Consider the following 12,156-nt stretch of genomic DNA (forward strand, 5'->3'; position numbering starts at 1 on the left):
CACCCACGGCCTGGAATCATAATTTAATTTCCATCCCTGTGGGTTTTTTTTTTTTGCTGAAAAATGGCTGTTATCTATATGGCTCAGGTGCGACCCAACAGTGATAGGAGTGACATTTGTCATCATTCGGATATTTTTCACCCCACCCCCTCGCTCCTCGGTCGGAGCGGCGGGCGGGCGGGCCGTGTAAAGGTGTGGCAATGGAGGGGGCGGGGGGCAGGCGCAGTTAATAGGCCCCTTTGCGGAACGTCACTCCCTCGGGAAGATGAAAAAAAAAAGGGGGGGGGGGGGCCACAGACGCAGCTCTCACTCAAACAGATGCGACGGGAGGCGCGGCCGCCGTGCAGAGCTGAGCGGGAAACGGAGGCTGAGCGGGCGAGCCGGGGAGCCGGTAGCGGGGAGGAAAGTAATGAAGGCGGCGCGGGGAAAGAGGGAGTTGTCGGGAAATAAGATTAGGGGGGGGGGGGGCAGGTGTTTTCACGGGCCCCCGTCACAAACAAAATCTCCCCGTCGAGCACCCAAAGCAATTCCCGGTTCCCCCAGCTGCGGCTCGCCGCCTGACTCCAAAACCGTCGCCCGAGCGCGGAACCCAACACGGGAGTCGTAAGGCGAGAGGGGTCCCCGACGGCGGGTGCTCGCCGGGATCAACTCCGGCAGCAGATACCGAGAGAGATCAGGACTCGGGCGCGGCGGGGCCCCGTGATCCGATAAAGAAACGATTCCGCCACCGTGACAATGACACAGGGCCCGATAAAAAGACGACGCCTCCACCCCCCGGCCCCCGCCCGCCCAGCCCCCCCCCGGAGCCGGGAACTTGTTTTTCCCTTTAAAGTCAAGCCCTTGGGATCCCTCCCTCCCTCGCTCCTCGTTGGCGGCTGCGACTGCGCGCCGTGAGGGAGACGGGCGCGGGGCGAGGTGTAAACAGTCATAAACAGGTTAATAACGCAGGAAGGTTCCGCAGGCTGGCCTCGCCTCTCTCAATTAGTGCTACATCAGCGGCCATTATTAGCCCAACACTAATTGAATGCGCTCGCGGGGCAGAGCTGATGCTAATGCACCCCTCCATGTGTAATTGGTGTTGGAGACACAAAGAGAGAGAGAGAGAGAGAGAGAAAGAGAGAGGGGAGGGTGGGGTTTGATAGGCTCACAATGAATCAGCATCCACAACTTGTCTGACCCTTGGTGGGCGCGTTCTATACAGCTGGGGGGAGCTTGGCCTCAAGATGCGACACGAGGAGCGTTCTGGAGACGACCCCCAAGCTAATGACTCAGAGTCCTTGGTCCTCGGAAGATGGGACACACGCGCACACACACACACACACACACACACACACACACACGCACAGACGCAGAAACAAACACACCCTCGATGCCCCCCGCCGCAAGACACATTCTCTCACCGTCTCTCTCCTAACCCTAACCCCTAACCCTCTCTCTCTCTCTCTTCCTCTCTCTCTGCACCAGATGAGGCCTGCGGCAACTGCTCGTTCGGGGCGATTTGCGACGCCCAGTCGGGCGAGTGCGTGTGCCCGTCCGAGTGCGTGGAGTCGCACCAGCCCGTGTGCGGCGGCGACGGCTCCACCTACGACAGCGAGTGCGAGCTGCACGTGCGCGCCTGCAAGGAGCAGGTGGACCTCCGTGTGGTCAGCCAGGGCGAGTGCAGTGAGTATCCGCCCCGCCCCGCCCCGCCCCGCTGCAGCTCCCACCCCTCCCTCGGGTCCGTAAAGCCTCAAAAAAAACTCACCCCTCCCTCCCCCCGCCTTGCAGAGACGTGCGGCAGCACCGTGTGTGCCTGGGGAGCCCGCTGCGTCCAGAGCCGCTGCGAGTGCCCGCGGTGCCCCGCCCCGCGGGCCTTCTCGCCCGTGTGCGGCAGCGACGGCGTCGGCTACGACAGCGAGTGCGAGCTCCGCGTGGCCTCCTGCGTCCTGGAGAAGAAGATCGAGGTGGCCAAGGCAGGCAGCTGCGACGAAGGTATTAGCCCCGCCCCGCCCCCTGCTGTGGATTTCTCCTCACTCTCTCTCTCTCTCTCTCTCTCTCTGTCTCTCTCTCTCGCTTTCTCTAACGAGCGATCTACGTCAGCTTGAAGAGTGATGGCTTCCCCGGGCGGCTGTGCACGGGCTGAGCGGCTGATGTGCGCCTAGCGTACATCACAAACGCCTCCTTTTTGTGTGTCGCTACAAAAGCCTCGGGAACGTGTGAAGTGTGGAGTGAGCTTCCTGTTTATCAACATTCTTTTTTCAAAAACACTTTTTCATCCAATTACGCGAGAGCGGGCGTCTCTGACTCACCGGAGTCTCTGCAACGCATCGGAGATAAATGAGACGCCTGGATCGGCGCCGACAGACCCGGGCGGAGTCTCTCCCCCCTCTCTTTGTTTCTCTCTCTCTCTCTCTCTCCCTCTTTTCCTCCCTCTCTCTCTCTCTCTCTCTCACCCTCTCTCTCTGTCCCCCTCTCCCTCTTGCTCTCTCTCCCTCTTCCCCTCTCTCCCTCTTTCCCTCCCTCTCTCTCTCTCCCCCTCTCTCGCAGATTACACCTGTCAGCGTGAGACGGCGAGCGAACGACAGAGAGAGGGAGAGAGAGGGAGAGGGAGGGAGAGGGAGATAGAGAGATAGGGGGATAACCAAAGGTGATTGGCCTCCATTTTGATTGTTGGTTTGGGGGTCTTTCTTTCATCTCTCTCCCCCTCTCTTTTCTTTCCTTTCCGGCCGGTCGATTGAACATCATTCCATTGACCGAGATGAGCGACCTTTCTGTACGTGGAGCGTGAACAAACCACTGTGCCGCTGTGTACGCTGGGGGGGCGGCACACACCCACACACACACACACACACACACACACACACACACACACACACACACACACACACACACACACACACACACACACACGTTGCCCTCGTTGTCTGGCGCCGGGCGAAGATGCATCCCCCTGTGGGCACCGCTGCACTTGTGAGGCCTGATGGCTTATTTTTCTTCTATTATGTTCTCTCTCTCTCTCTCTCTTTCTCTCTCTCTTTGTCATTCCATGACGCCCCCCCCACCCACCCACACACACACACACACACACACACACACACTTCATTCTTCATCAAAACGCCGGCCCACGACTAAAGAGGACGCTTTTTGCCGAAGGGAGACGGGAGATTGAAATGGCCTCCGATCGATACTGTAAATCTCCCCCAGCGGAGCTTCCCGCCAGGACCTTTTATTTGTCTCTCTGTTAAATTTTTTCTTGTTGTTTTTTTTTGGTTTGTTTTTGTATTTTCGGTTATTACAGCGAGACTCTGCGTTTTGATTATATTCCAGCACCGCGGCGATTAATTTTTTTTTTTCTCAAGACAAAAAAACCCTGAAACAAAGGCGACGGACGCTGCCTTCCCAATGGCATTGTTCCGTACGAGGTAAGTACAGTGCGGCAAATCAGTGGCGAGGGTCCGAAACCATCGTATGCCGCAATAGTACGTGAAAGGTAACCCGGATGACATATACTACGTCTGGTAAAAATATCCGAGTATGGGAACGCGATATTTCCAAAAATATCACTCCTCTGGCGCTCGGTTCGATCCCCGGCTCCTCCAGGTAGCGCGCCGAAGTGTCCTTGAGCACGGCACTTTAAGCTCCGGGTGTGCCTGGCATGGCCGCCTGTTTCGGTCTTCAGAACTTGTGAGTCGTTTTGGAAAAAAGCCACGAAGCTAAGTACTAAGCTGCTGAGCGTATCCCACAATGCACTGCGGCTATGTGACGGTGTCGACGATTTCATACACCCTTTACAACACCGCCCCCTGTGGATGGAGGGCAGAACGGCAGCTTTTTCGACAGCATGGATATGGTCCAGAACGGAGAATAACCGGGCGCGGTGCAGAGATTCCCGGCAAACACAACAAAAGTCCCCCTCGCTGTACGACAACAGCGGGAGGGACCTGGAGCGGGAGTGATTTATTCCTTTACGGAGAGTCAACTTTCGACAACAATAAAACATACTCATTAGTCATGCCAACTGTGTGTGTGTGTGTGTGTGTGTGTAGAGGGGGCGGCGTCGGCCTTAAAAAATGGAAAGTTGTTTTCTTTCACTTTTTAGTTAGCGTTAATGAAAAATGACACCGCTCCCACCGCCGTTGGCCGCGATGGGAATTTATCACCTGTTTAATTTCACACTCGGGCACACACACACACACACACACACACACACACACACACACACACACACACACACATACAAACACACGCCCCGCCCCCCCTCCCCCAAAAGCCCCTCACAACGGAGAGCCCTGCGTCACCACGCAGGGTGGGTTTTGGTGCAGGGCGGTGGGGCGGGGTACGGCGGCCATATTTAATTGAATGCGTGTTAATGAAACAACCAATTTGGGTGGGGTGTCATCATCATCCCAGCAAACTGGGGGCGGGGGCTTCTCGGAAACGAGCTGAAACGCCGTCCATTCATCAACGCACCACAATTACACCGATCCCCCCCACGCGCACACACACACACACACACACACACACACACACACACACACACACACACACACACACACACACAAGGAACACTTATGGGCCCCTTGGGTATCAATCCGTCGGCGCATTCCGGCGCTAAAGGCCACGGTAACTTTTCATCAACGGCGAAGACGGGGGGAGAGCGGAGGGAGAGCGGGGGGCCCCCGTTTGACGATGGATGTTCGTGCTGCTTCCCTCACCTGGGCACCGACGTCGCCCTGCGCCGGAGAGGGAGAGAGAGAGAGAGAGAGAGAGGGCGACGGCCATCTTTTTGGCGCCGCGGTATACATCGGAGGGCCGCACGTAGCCCCTCGCTCGCTATACTCTTCTCGCCTCTCTCTTCTTCTTCTTTTTTCCGTTAATCCGTCTCATTGTTCATCTCGGTCCGTCCTCCGAAACATCGGCGCCTACGCTTCCTCCGGTGCCGCCGCCGCCGACGCGTCCTCCCCGCCCGGTGTCTCTTCTTTTGCCTTTGACGTTCGCCTCGTGTGCGGGCGTTCCTTTTCTTCTCTGCCCGCCGACTGAATTCTGTCTTCCTTAATGGGGCCTCCGCGAGCTAGATCGACCCCGGGGCCCCCCGCCACCGCTGAGTAAAAAGGGTTGGGGGGGGGGGGGGACAGCTGAGGCAGCAGTCTCTGCCAGGGACGCTCATTGAAAGGTTGGTGGGAACACATCAAAAAGCAACAGCTAATTAGGACCCCCCCTTCACCCTCCGCTTTTATTCATTCCATTTCTAGTGTCTTACCTTTTATTATTTGCGGAGCTTTCTTCCTGGAATGGGGGCCCGAGCCCAATATAAATTGGCTTCTCCTTTCATGTTTTTTTTTTTTTTCCCCGGCGTCACCGTTCCCGAGGTTGCGGCCTGAACTTCCCGTGAAAACCTCTCATTATCTTTGGCGGGCAATTAGCGCCGACGTGCGGGATCAGACACGCGGCGCGAGGGACGCGCAACACGAAAAAACACGCGCCACGCTAGCGCGGGCGCCGAGCGGGGGCGCACCGGGGTCATCAGAGGTTCACGATCGATGGCCACCGCCGTCCGTCGAACGGGGTTTGGGGACCGCCGCCGGGCTGAGAGGGAGGCGGAGCGAGTCCTTAACGGGGCTCGGCGGGTGTTGCGGGGGGTCCCCATCGTTAACCCCCCGCCCGCTAATGGAGCGGGCGCCCCATCGCTGCGTCGACCGCTCAAAGCTGCCAGAGTCCATCGGTGACGGCCCATGGCGAAGAAGCCCCCGCAACGTAGCACGTGCACAAGGGCCCACGCACGCACACACACATACACACACTCACACGCATACTTACCTCGCCCTTCCCTTTCCCTCACATCTGGACCTGTTCCATAATCACGGGTTTTAGGGGACGGGTCTATGCTCAGTGGCACCGCCAGCGGGGGGCCATTGATTGGCCCATCAGGGTCCGGCCCGTCGATACGGGTGAAGGCTGCGGTGAAGCGGCGTTGAAGCGGACGTCCGCTCGTTTCCAACGCCTTCGTTTGTAGCTTCTCTTCTTCTTCTTTTTTTTTTTTAATCCGGCCCACGATGGCTTGATTCCCCTCCGGAGGAGATGAGTTTCAGAGACCTCAAAGGCTTCAAGCCCCAACCCCCCCCTCAGTCCGACTGGATTTCTGGTTTTTCATCTCTTCTTAGGTTTTAGGTTTTTTTTTCTTTATTACGCCTCCCCGTTGCCCCAAACTTTTTTTCGAACGACCCCTGACAACAACTCACCAGCACCAGCAACAACAGGCGCGGTCGTGGGTAATAATTCATGAGTCAGCGTGTGAAGATAGAACTGTTCCGGAAAGAAACTTTGTGTTTTTCTTCTCTAGACATTTTATATATATTTTTTGGGCTTTAGCCCTTGAAGACATTTTTTTTTTCTTAACAATAGAGTTTTGTTGCACTTTAGATGGTTTTAAATGCAAATGATACCTTCACAAAAGTCCTTTACCCCCTCGCCGTTTGTGGCTTGCGTGGCTGGGTCTGTGTTTTATTTCAAAATTATTTCAAATTTTTGTCCAGGGTTCCTGCTGGTGCCGCTCACCCCACTTTCCCAGTTACGGCTTTGTAGACCGCCGTCTCAAGCTCTTTGGCTTTTTCGACCCGATCAAGTGAACTTACTGAATTAGTAAATAGAAATCGAAGGCTCTGCGCTGGAGTCTCCTCCAGAATACACTTCTCTCCTCCTCTTCTTCATTTCATTTTCCTTTCCTTTCCCATTATTCATTGAAGTTCTCTCTCGTTTAGAAGAGAGAGTTTGAAAATTTTGCAAGGGTTCTTACCAGGTTCTTGAGGTGCTTGGAAGTGCTTGAGTTCCGTCCTAAAGAAATTTACCACCACTGCAATTCCTTGAATACAGCCCCCTTTTGTGCTGAGGTGCTTGAAAAGTCCTTGGAAAAAAAACACGATCATTGAAAAGCTCTGATATTCCCCCTGGTTTTGGCATTCAAATCGTAATGTAATAAACATTTTCCAGCTTCGCTTTTATGACATAGATGATGCCAGGGAAATGTACATTTAATCCAGCGTGATTGGAAATAGACACTTATAATAGTAGATGTCACACCAATAATAGATATATAGTTATATTCAGTATCTATAAAGTAATAGATATATGAATATAAATAATAGACAATGAGACTACGATAATATGATATTTTCATTCACAAAAAAAATCACATTGAAAATTGATTATATTTGTTTTGCGAACATAAAAGAAAATTAAGAAATAGTGCTTAAAAAAGTTATTGAAAGTCCTTCCACTTCAATTTGTAATGCCAGAATGAACCCTGGTGTCTCACAGGTTTCGTTATTTCTCGTGTTTGTTTGTTTGTGTGTGTGTGTGTGTGTGTGTGTGTGTGTGTGTGTGTGTGTGTGTGTGTGTGTGTGTGTGTGTGTGTGTGTGTCTGTGTGTGTGTGTGTGTGTGTGTGTGTGTGTGTGTGTGTCTGTGTGTGTGTCTGTGTGTGTGTGTGTGTGTCTGTGTGTGTGTGTGTGTGTGTGTGTGTGTGTCTGTGTGTGTGTCTGTGTGTGTGTGTGTGTGTGTTGTGGACGCAGATTGTGGTTCGGGCGGCTCCGGCTCCGGGGCGGAGAGCTGCGAGCAGGACCGTTGCCGGGCGCTCGGGGGGTCGTGGGACGAGGACGCCGAGGACGACCGCTGCATCTGTGACTTCATCTGCCTGAGCGTCCCCCGCAACCTGGTACGTCCCGCTTCTCCACCCCTTAGTGGTGCGGGGGCGGAGCCTTTGGAGAGCACAATCTTTTGACAGATAAAACCGTCACATTCAATATGAGTCACATTCAATATGAGTCACATACAATATGAGTCACATTCAATATGAGTCACATTCAATATGAGTCACATTCAATATGAGCCACATTCATTTTGAGTCACATTCAATATGAGCTACATTCAATATGAGCTACATTCAATATGAGTCACATACAATATGAGTCACATACAATATGAGTCACATACAATATGAGTCACATACAATATGAGTCACATTCAGTATGAGCCACATTCAATATGAGTCACATTCAGTATGAGCCACATTCATTTTGAGTCACATTCAATATGAGTTACATCCAATATGAGCCACATTCATTTTGAGTCACATTCAATATGAGCCCCATTCAATATGAGTCACATTCAGTATCAGTCACATCCAATATAAGTCACATTCAATATGAGTCACATTCAATATGAGTCACATCCAAAATAAGTCACATCCAGTATGAGTCACATTCGATATGAGTGACATCCAATATGACTCACATTCAGTATGAGTCACATTCAATATGCGTCACATCCAATATAAGTCACATCCAATATGAGTCACATTCAATGTGAGTCACATTCAATATGAGTCACATCCAATATGAGTCACATTCAGTATGAGTCACATTCAATATGAGTCACATCCAATATGAGTCACATTCAATGTGAGTCACATTCAATATGAGTCACATTCAATATGAGTCACATTCAATGCCTTGTTGTTGTTTTTTTGCATAGGACTTGCGTTTGTCCTCATTCATTACTTTTAGTTTGTGAGTTTCTTTTCAGTTTAAGTCGCTCACCCAATTGTTTTTGCCGCAGTGACTCCTGAGTCACTTCAAAGATTTGTTCCCTACGAACGAATCGGTCGTGAGTCTTTTATAAAAAGCACCGTTCAGCACGTCACCGACGTTTTGAGAGCTTGAAAGGGTAGCGGGGCTGACGTGGGATGGTCTTGTTGCGATGGGTTGGGGAAGGTGCGTATTGATCCCTGCGACTCCCTCCAGGTGTGCGGCTCGGACGGACGCACCTACTACAACGAGTGTGAGCTGAAGAAGGCCAGGTGCGAGAAGCAGGAGCACCTGCAGATCCAGAACCAGGGTCCCTGCGCAGGTCGGTAACACCGCCGGGCGGACCGCCGCTCCCCAGCCGCCGCCGCCGCCGCCGCCCCCGCCCCCATCGCTAAGGCGCCTTCCGCCGTCATCCCATTCCTCTGCTCATTTCCTCCATCAGTCGGGACAGCAATGAAAGCAAATGGGCGTCGGGCGTTGACGGGCGGTGATATCTGTGGATCGTTGTAGTTGTCCTTCACTCGCTGTGAATTATGGGGACGTTGGCAGGAATCCACCGACGGTGACTGTGACAGCAAAGTTGAGGTGAAGGGAGAAGGAGCGAGTCAACCCCCAGTGAGCTGAACGAGGGTCTTTTAAATCGATCCGGTATTGGTGGGAATAGCTTCGGCTGAGACGCCATTCGGGAGTCACCGGGGCGGGCGTGGCCAGGGTCTCCGCCGATCACTCGGGTTGACTCCGAATGATTGGAAAAAGAAAAAAAAAAAAGTTTCCTTTAAAAGGTAAATCAAGGAAATGTTAACTTTAAAGTTAATGTACGACTGTGACTGCTGACCGTACGACTCCATCGATACCCGGAATGGATTTTAGAGCCGGCCCGGTCAAGGGGGTCGCACCATCGCAGCTGTCGGTTAAAAGCGAACTGCGTGGAGGAGATTTTCCCCCTCAACCCGTCCGCCTCCCCTCCGAGTTGGCCCGGTGACCTTCCGGTCATTCGCTTCACCATTCCGAACCCCAAGGGCCTCGGCCGCTTCTCCACACCTACTTATTATTAAAAAAAAAAAAAGAAAATCCTCTTTCTATGTAAATGACTGCAGGTTATTCAGCCGGAGCAGCGGCGGGTGAGCCAAGTTTCTCTACCCCTGCGCGGTCCCGCAGAATGCACGGCTCCCGCCCCCGGGGCGGGCGCGGGCCGGACGGCAGCCGGTCCGTGTCATCGCTCCACGGTTTGATTCCCCCCGCGGATCCGGGTGAGGAGGAAAGGCCGGGGGCGGGGGCGGAAAGGAGCGCGAGAAAGAAGAGGGAGCCATGCTCAATTTTCACACTTTCATCCCCGGCAGATTTTCGCCCCTTCCTAAGCCGGCCTCTTTGGGCGCTGACTGTCACGCTTCCTCTGCCATCCGTGGCTAATCAATCCCTTTTTTTGAGTCCTCTACGGCTACAAGAGCTTTGGGGCCCGCTGTCCCACCGGCGGCTGGTTGGATCTTTGGGAATTTAATTGCCCTCCGCCTTTGCTGTGAAAGGAGCAAACCGGAGTCGGAAGCCCGAGCCCAGGAGTCGGGGGCAACCGCGGCCGCTCACGCCGGCCCCGAACGGCGGAGCTCTTTAATCCGGGCGCAACCTTGTTTTTGCACACCGGTTATTACGTCCTGGAAACACTTCACCGCTTCCCGGAAAAAAGATGGGTCGGCCCCCCCTGCGCTTCCAAACCGTAATCTGTGATCTGCCTTCCGCCGCAACGAGGGGAAACACCCGCGTTCGGCCCATCTGCACGAGCGGCGCCGGCGGCTCCGGTCGGGGGCGGAGGAGCGAATGCAGCTTAACGGACCGCCAGGCCCCGCCGCTCCGGCCGCCGAGGGAGGGAGGAGGGAGAAAACCGGGGGAAAAACACACAAAATCAAAAGTTCTCCTCATCCCTAATAGGCCGGGTACAAATAGCCGAGCGGAGCGACCGCAACGAGACGGGATAAACGAACCGTGTCCGGAGCCCGTCTCTGCGGCGGAGTTGAAGCGGCGGCGAAGGAGAGAGAGAGAAAGAGAGAGAGAGAGAGCCCGGTCATCACCATTAAGGCCGCGGCTCATATACCCACACCGGTAATGGTGTGATTTATGGCCCCTGTGTCTAGAGTCTAGCGGGGCCCCCGCCGCCCGCCCCTAACTCCAAATGAGCAACGCACCGGGAAACGGAGATACGGCGCGAACGGGGGAGACTGAGGCGAGAGGAGATTTCGTGGTGCCTTTTCGAATGTGAGCGATGTATCCCCGCCCCGCCCCCCCAAACCCCCACCCCCACCACCACACAGGCACACACGCTTAACTTCCTTCACTTTACTTTGTTAGTCTCTTTCCCCTTTCGGAGGGAAGTTGTCGGTACGGGCAGAATTCGATTTTTTTCTTGTGTTTTGTTTGGTTGTTGTTTTTTTTTGTTTTTTTTTGTTTTCTTCTCCTTCCTCCTGATATTTCTGCTGAAAGCAGTTTTCTCTTCACCTTCGCCCGCAAGTGCCACTCGGCTCACAGCGCTCGCAAACGAGATTGGCACACACCCTGCGTCCTGCGGTTGCCGGGGGGTTGGGCGCGGGTCTGTTTGCGTGCGTGCCTGAATTTGTGCATGCGTGCGTGTTTGTCTTTCCCGCCCGTCTTTGAGGATTGGCTAATGTTAGACAAGAATAAATGGAGGCAGCGGGACTCCCGGGCAGGAGGTAAATGGCAGCGCCCGCCAAATTTGACGGGGGCTGCCATTGTTTGCTTTTTTTTTCTACGTTTTGTTTTTTGTTTTTTTCCATTTTGTTTAGGGGGGGTAAATACAATCGTTTCCCATTGTCGAGGGAGGGAGGCATAGAGTCCCTATCTGGCAGCCAGCTGCCAGTCTCTTCTTCACCCCAGACAGACCGAACTTGTCCGGTGAAGTTGAAAACCCACGCGGCGCTCGGAGATTGCCTCGTCTAAATAAGAAGTGGAAAAAAAGTAATGAGTTCTGTTTGTGTTTTTTTTTTTTCCTGTTCTCCCCCTCGCCCTCATCAGCGCTCGACGCCATTTCCACGCCGGTGTTGGCGGCGCCGAAGCACTGCAGCCAGACGGTGTACGGCTGCTGCACGGACAACGAGACGGCCGCCCTGGGCGTGGGACTGGCCGGCTGCCCCAGTAAGTGGTGCACCTGACCCCTGCACACCCCCCCCATGTCTCACACACACACACACACACACACACACACACACACACACACACACACACACTTCTCAGTGGAATGGTATCACCCTGAAATGAAGGCATGGTCACGTCGCCGGCCGTGGTGCGACCCGAAATTATCCTAAAACGTGCAGGATCAGAATCAGAATGTGTTCCATTTTCGTGCACAAGGAGTTTGTCACGGTGCAGCTCTGTGGCGCTGAAGCTTTTGTCGCCGAGCCTCCGCCCTCCCGAGGATTTCAAGGACTTGAGAAAGTACAAATAATGTGGTTTCGTGGCAAACCAGCCTGCTCGTTTTTACTTTTGTGTTTCATTTTCTCGTGCCCGCCTGGCAAATCCTCCCTGCCCCACCAGGGGGGCGTGTCCCACAATCTGAATACCAATCGGCTTAGTGCATGTATCGACTGGGTA

At 53.8% G+C, this 12,156-nt stretch overlaps 1 protein-coding gene across 1 annotated transcript in view; it reads left to right on the forward strand.

The window, feature by feature from the left end:
• agrn (agrin) overlaps positions 1 to 12,156 on the forward strand; it is a gene marked incomplete at both ends in the record, with an annotated part of 243,326 nt that overhangs the window by 167,325 nt on the left and 63,845 nt on the right. Inside the window, 5 exons of the mRNA XM_080014535.1 lie at positions 1,465 to 1,662; positions 1,768 to 1,971; positions 7,546 to 7,688; positions 8,776 to 8,881; positions 11,581 to 11,700. Of these exons, the coding sequence (XP_079870661.1) occupies positions 1,465 to 1,662; positions 1,768 to 1,971; positions 7,546 to 7,688; positions 8,776 to 8,881; positions 11,581 to 11,700 (771 nt within the window). The remainder of the gene's footprint in view (positions 1 to 1,464; positions 1,663 to 1,767; positions 1,972 to 7,545; positions 7,689 to 8,775; positions 8,882 to 11,580; positions 11,701 to 12,156) is intronic.

Source organism: Zeus faber, assembly GCF_960531495.2.
Source record: "Zeus faber genome assembly, chromosome: 15".
NCBI classification, from domain to species: Eukaryota; Metazoa; Chordata; class Actinopteri; order Zeiformes; family Zeidae; genus Zeus; species Zeus faber.